This window comes from Lotus japonicus, chromosome 1 (genome assembly GCF_012489685.1).
Source record: "Lotus japonicus ecotype B-129 chromosome 1, LjGifu_v1.2".
Taxonomy (NCBI): domain Eukaryota; kingdom Viridiplantae; phylum Streptophyta; class Magnoliopsida; order Fabales; family Fabaceae; genus Lotus; species Lotus japonicus.
The window spans coordinates 87,430,757-87,438,028 of NC_080041.1; the positions used below are offsets into that span (position 1 = coordinate 87,430,757).

Below are 7,272 nucleotides of genomic sequence, written 5' to 3' on the forward strand. Positions count from 1 at the left end.
CCAATTTTTCCAGGAATCCATGGGAAAAAGACAATAAAGTTGTATAAAATTACGATGGCACAATATTTCAAAAAGACAAAAAAACTTTGTTTTGATTTTTCAGTTTTGTTTACACTGACATAATATAGCGAGATATTGCAAAGAAAAATGAAAATTCAGCAGTTGAGGCCACAAAAATAACCTTCAACCTTTTAGTTTCTACATGCTATGATGAAACTTAAACAAAACTAGCTTAATTGAGAACCATAATCCACAATGCAGCTGAAAACACCAAGACTAGGCAAACACAACGATATACAAAATGATCATCCATGGCCGCTACCAGATGCACATAAACCACAGCTCATTGTTGTTGAAAAGATGATCAGTTGCATCTACCCTTCTCAATGTGCCATCTGCATGTGGTTGATAAACCTCTACATGGTTGGTTCAAAAAGGTTCACTCCAAATTCTGCCTTTGGAGAGTTTTCAGATTCAGTTTTTGATTTCTCAAGCTCCTCATTAAACTTGATCTCAACTTCTCTGCATTCTAAACTGCAAAATGCTTTGTCACCCCTGCAAGATATCAAAAGAAGCCAATTAAATAAAATCAATCCATCAAAGAAACCTATTAGCATGTTTGGAATTAATCCTTCTGCCAGAACCAATTCTGGAGAGAAGCTTCTGAAAGTAGCTTCTTGATTTCAGAATTGACTATTGATTCTAGAGCCAGGATCAATTCTAGCGAGAAGTTTTTGTAAGTATTTTCTCGGTTTCAGAATTGATTCTTATCCCGAAGCCGAGAAACTTCTATGAATAGCTACTGTTTTCAGAATTGATTCTGAAGAAAAGAAAAAAAATTGATCCTAACAAGTTATATGTAAGTCAGAATAGAAGTGATGAAACAGTGGAAACTAAAGTACTAAACTCACCCATAAATGTAAATATCTTCTTTCTTGTCCAGCTTCTTGTTGCAGTGGTGGCAGAAGTTCAGGAAGTACTCACTTGAGGAATATTGATTTGGAGCCTGTGGCGGTGGCATCATGTTACCACCCAACATGTTCATTCCCTTGTCCATCCCTTCAATCTTGAAATAGTTTTTAATCACTTTAGCATTAGTCTCCAAGATGCAATCACCAAAAATGTGAGTTATTTTGGGATTGGGGCCATGTGTGATCACACATGTGTAGTCCTCAGAGAGTTCAATCTCACTAGGAGATAGAGACATGAGATACTCATTTGAGGAGCACATTGAAGCAGTGTTTGAGTTCAACTCTGCAGCTGGTGGGAAAGCATGGCTTGAGCTTCCTCCAATAAAATGAGGAGAAGAACTCATATCTTTCAAACCAAAACTATCAATGGTTGAATCAGTTTTGGAACTGGTTAAACCAGGGAAGGTTTTGTAGGAATTCAATGGACAGGACCTGCTTCTCACAAATAGTCCAAGCTCTTGAGCAGTGTCTCCAATCTCAAAAACAACATTGGATTCACCCTTGTTGTGGATAACAGGTTCACTTTTGGACTCAGGAACCTTGCAAGAAGTCTCTTTAGGCAAAGACTTAGATTCTTCTTCCTCAGCAGGATTCACACAGATTTTTTTGACCATCATTTGGGGACTGAGGCTAATCTTCTTCCTCTCTGGTGATGAGAGAAGAAACTTCCCACAATTTCTAGCTCTGTCCTCCAAAGATTCAACAATGCTTAGACCAACTTTGCTGCAATCCCAGCTCCTCTTTTGGGCTGTTGTTAATGATGATGATCTTGGGTTGTCAGCATTTGGAATAACTTTAGCATCCAGTGGAGAAGTGGGGCTCCTAACTGAATCAGAACCCAACAAGCGTTGAGGATACAGACCCACATTGGAGATTGAGCTTTGATTCTGATCCTTCCTGATAGACATGTTCCTCTTCCACAGCATTGTCTCAAACAAACACCTGCTCACAACAACAACAACAACCAAGACTTACTTGCATAAATTAAACAACACAACACAAATCAACATGAATAATCATAGCATTTGTGAAATCATTCTAAAATTTAATCAATTCTGGGGAGGAGCTTTTGAACTGGTTGCCAGAATTGATTCTGAGAGGAAAAAAAAAAGCTGATCCAAACATGTTATCAATTCATTTGAATCAACAAACAATGCTGCATGAACAGTTACTTCTGAGAAAAAGATTGAAACTTTGAATGCATATCACCCTGGTGAAATTAAATGCCACTGTGATTGCAAGATTCACCAGAGACCCAGAAAAAAAATGAAGAAGCTGACAAAACAATGCTGCATCATTAATTACTTCTGAGAAAAAAATTGAAACTTGGTGACAATCAAATCCCACTGAAGAGACACAGAAAAGAAAAAATGAAGAAGAAGCTGAAAAAAAAAACAGAAGTTATTCATTTCAGTGTGTTAACCCCCAAATGCAAAAGGTGAGGGGGGGGGGGTAGCTTTTTTTTATTATGCCATTGAAAGATGAATGATTGATTACCAAATGGTTGATGACAAGCTCAGAGAAAGCCCCACACTAACAAAACTAAAATGAAAACACACATACACAGAGATGAATCATGAAAAACAAGAGAGTGAAAGAAACATTTTTTTATGTATAAGAATGATGATGATTTGAGGAGGAGGAGGAAGAAGAAGAACCCACCTGGGATTCCACTTCACAGAGATAGTGCTGTGGAGAAGTCTCCCAAATGCAGCAATATAAATGAGTAGATGTCTGAAACTTGTGCAGTACGAATAATCCAAACTCTCTTCTTCTTCTCTCTCTTGCATGCCTCAAAATCAGGGAAGCTAGAGTGAGCTTCTGATATACTCCTCTCACTCTCTCCCTCTTTCTCTCTCTAGATAAATGTACTGTACTGCAAACAACACTGTATCTGCCCACAGAATTGTTTATGAACTGTTTTGGTTTTTTGTACTTTCCCCATTTTTGCTTAATGGTTCATTGTAAAACGGTGCTTCTTCTTTGTCACAAAATTGGCAATAGAACCAACTGGATTAGTATTATTGTAATCCACTGATGAGGTGAAGAGTTACCATGATCTTAAATAATTTAATTACTTTAATCATGCTTAAGACAACTGTTTGTGCACTCTGTAGACAACAAAAATATTATCCACACAGCTGGTAAATAGTTGGATTTTCTTAAATGTCTAGTTTAAAGTTCGATTTTTGGATAATGTGTATTGATAATGATTTGTTGGGAGAGGTTTATCACTTAATATGATTTTAAGTTAAGAGAAGATTAGTAAAAATTTATTTGCTGATTTTCTATTTATGAATGTGCCTGAATCATCCATACATGCAGAAAATTAATGCAGCCAGTTTGTAATGATGATTGGCAAGGTGTTATTTACAAGATTCATAATTAATTTTGTTTCCCAAATGATTTGTTAGAATATATCAACAGAGAATTCCATACTGTTTAAGTGATGCCCGTGATAAATAGTGTAATAATCAGAAACAACAGAGATATTCAATTTTACATAAGTAAAATGTACATATTAAATATTAAATATTAAAAAATTAAATACTTATTAAAAACTAACTATAAAAAAGTAATTATCATATGCATGAGTTGTTTATGAGGGGGAAATGTTAAATGTTTATTTAAAATAAAAGAATTTTAACTTCAAAGTGAAAGTAATATAAAATTTCAAATTTTATCATCATTAATTTATAATACGCATTTCAAAAAAAAATTATAATACTGTCCAAATATCATATTATGAAGTGAAACTATTAAAAGAAAAGTCCAGCTAGGTTGAAACTGTCAATTATATTGGTATTTTTTTTTGAATTTTTTTTTCAAAAAAAAATAATAAAAAATACCAATATAATTATATTGGCATTTGCAGCAAAAAAGAATAGCTTGCATGATTTAAAATTATTTTTTGTAACTAATGATTTAAATCAATAGTATGAAAATATTAATGTAATTAAGGGATAAAATTGGTTTTTTTTATGAAATATTAAACTACCCCAACTGTAAGTGACTATGAAAAATGATTAAAAAAATCATAACAATGATTAAAAATGGCCCTTTAATTTTTTTCTAACTAGCTTTTTAAAATTTTAATGAAATAAATATATGTATGAGTGAGATCAGTCCATGTTATACATAGCAATTAGCAAGGCAAACATGAATCATTTTAGAGCATGTCAAAGCATCACATAGAGGATCATGAATAATGTGAAAAGCCTTTAAAGTAGTGGTCATAAAAGGACAAAAGACAAATGTGATGATTGAATTAGAACTAACAATAAGTCACAACCACTTGATTGGGCTAGTTGGACCCGCAACTTATTCACGCAAAAAGATGCTCTAACGTACACTAATTGTCAGTAATGCTAAGTGTATCATGTTTAACTTGTGTTTTTGGTGCTAGTTAGAGTGGATTGCCGAATTGTGTAAAGATTCAAGAGATAAAAAAATGTAATTAAAGGGTTGCATAAGTTGTTAAATCGGTTTATTTTCACTATTTTTCTTCTTGTTTTCATATATTTAACACATAGTAAGACAAATGTGAACCATTTGTCTGCATGTTAAGGAAGGTATCAGAGAGAAAGAGCATGAACAATGTGAAAGACTTTACAGTGTTAGTGGTCACAAAATGACAAAAGATAATTGTGATGATTGAATCGAGACTATTAATAAGTCACAATCTACTTGATTGAGCTAGCTGGACCCGCAACTCGTTCACGCAAAAAGATGCTCCCAAGTACGCTCAGTGCCAACAATGCTAAGTTTATCATGTTTAAATTTGTTTCCGTGTTACTAATATCATGAAACCTTGTTATTGGATTGAATTAATGACCTGGTTTGATATAAACTTGTGTGTTTTGGTGCAAGTTAGAGTGAATTGCCAAATTGTGTAAAGATGCAAAAGATTTTAAAAAATGTGATTATAGGGTTGCATAAATTGTTAAATGGGTTTGTTTTCACTTTTGTTATTCTTGTTTTCATATATTTTAACACATAGCAAGGTAAATATGAACCATTTGCGAGCGCGTCAATGAAGGTATCAGAGAGAATGAGCATGAACAATGTGAAAGAATTTACAGTGTTAGTGGTCACAAAATGACAAAAGACAATTGTGATGATTGAATCGAGACTAACAATAAGTTACAATCCACTTGATTGAGCTAGCTGGACCCACAACTCGTACACGTAAAAAGATGCTTCCAAGTACGCTCAGTGCCAACAATGCTAAGCTTATCATATTTAACTTTGTTTCTATGTAACTTATATCATGAAACCTTGTTATTGGATTGAATGCATGACCTGGTTTGATATAGACTTGTGTGTTTTAGTGCTAGTTAGAGTTGATTGCCAAATTGTGTAAAGATGCAAAAGATTAAAAAAAAAATTATTAAAGGGTTGGATAAATTGTTAAATGAGTTTGTTTTAACTTTTGTTATTCTTGTTTTCATATATTTTAACACATAGCAAGGCAAATGTGAACCATTTGCGAGCATGTCAATGAAGGCATTAGAGAGAATGAGCATGAACAATGTGAAAGACTTTACAGTGTTAGTGGTCACAAAATGACAAAAAAGACAACTGTGATGATTGAATCGAGACTAATAATAAGTCACAATCCACTTGATTGAGCTAGCTGGACCCGCAACTCGTTCACGTAAAAAGATGCTCCCAAGTACGCTTAGTGCAAACAATGCTAAGTTTATCGTATTTAACTTTGTTTCTATGTAACTAATATCATGAAGCCCTGTTATTGGATTGAATGCATGGCCTGGTTTGATATATACTTGTGTGTTTTTGTGCTAGTCATAGTGAATTGCCAAATTGTGTAAAGATGCAAAAGATTAAAAAAAATGTTATTAAAGGGTTGCATAAATTGTTAAATGGGTTTGTTTTCACTTTTGTTATTCTTGTTTTCATATATTTTAACACATAGCAAGACAAATGTGAACCATTTGCGAGCGTGTCAATAAAGGTATCAAAGAGAAAGAGCATGAGCAATGTGAAAGACTTTACAGTGTTAGTGGTCATAAAATGACAAAAAAGACAACTGTGATGATTGAATCGAGACTAACAATAAGTCACAATCCACTTGATTGAGTTAGCTGGACCCACAACTCTTTCACGCAAAAAGATGCTTTCAAGTACGCTCAGTGCCAACAATGCTAAGCTTATCATAATTAACTTTGTTTCTATGTAACTTATATCATGAAACCTTGTTATTGGATTGAATGCATGACCTGGTTTGATATAGACTTGTGTGTTTTAGTGCTAGTTAGAGTTGATTGCCAAATTGTGTAAAGATGCAAAAGATTAAAAAAAAAATTATTAAAGGGTTGGATAAATTGTTAAATGAGTTTGTTTTCACTTTTGTTATTCTTGTTTTCATATATTTTAACACATAGCAAGGCAAATGTGAACCATTTGCGAACATGTCAATGAAGGTATTGGAGAGAATGAGCATGAACAATGTGAAAGACTTTACAGTGTTAGTGGTTACAAAATGACAAAAAAGACAACTGTGATGATTGAATCGAGACTAACAATAAGTCACAATCCACTTGATTGAGCTAGCTGGACCCGCAACTCGTTCACGTAAAAAGATGCTCCCAAGTACGCTTAGTGCCAACAATGCTAAGTTTATCGTATTTAACTTTGTTTCTATGTAACTAATATCATGAAACCCTGTTACTGGATTGAATGCAAGGCCTGGTTTGATATAGACTTGTGTGTTTTTGTGCTAGTCATAGTGAATTGCCAAATTGTGTAAAGATGCAAAAGATTAAAAAAATGTTATTAAAGGGTTGCATAAATTGTTAAATGGGTTTGTTTTCACTTTTGTTATTCTTGTTTTCATATATTTTAACACATAGCAAGGCAAATGTGAACCATTTGCGAGCGTGTCAATAAAGGTATGAGAGAGAAATAGCATGAACAATGTGAAAGACTTTACAGTGTTAGTAATCATAAAATGACAAAAAAGACAACTGTGATGATTGAATCGAGACTAACAATAAGTCACAATCCACTTGATTGAGTTAGCTAGACCCGCAACTCGTTCACGCAAAAAGATGCTCCAAAGTACGCTCAGTGCCAACAATGCTAAGTTTATGAGGGGTGCACATGGGTCAGGTCAACCCAATAAATCCATCCAACCCAATCCGATCCAATGGTAAAAATGCGGGTTGGGTTGGGCAAACGGGTCCATCGGATTGATTTTATTACGATCCAATCATCTTTGGATCGGATATCGGATTTCGTAATAATCCATCCAACCCAACCCGAAATCAAATCATGTAAT

The 7,272-nt window shown here is 34.1% G+C and overlaps 1 protein-coding gene across 1 annotated transcript; it reads right to left on the reverse strand.

Moving 5' to 3' along the window:
* Window positions 1-68: 68 nt before the first annotated feature.
* LOC130727447 (FCS-Like Zinc finger 10-like) lies at window positions 69-2,893 on the reverse strand. The gene is made up of 3 exons (XM_057578582.1): window positions 2,634-2,893; window positions 912-1,913; window positions 69-555 (listed from the first exon to the last, which is right to left on the reverse strand). Exons 1-3 carry the CDS (start codon window positions 2,759-2,761, stop codon window positions 417-419), a joined length of 1,269 nt encoding a protein of 422 aa, XP_057434565.1. The 5' UTR covers window positions 2,762-2,893; the 3' UTR covers window positions 69-416.
* Window positions 2,894-7,272: the final 4,379 nt, after the last annotated feature.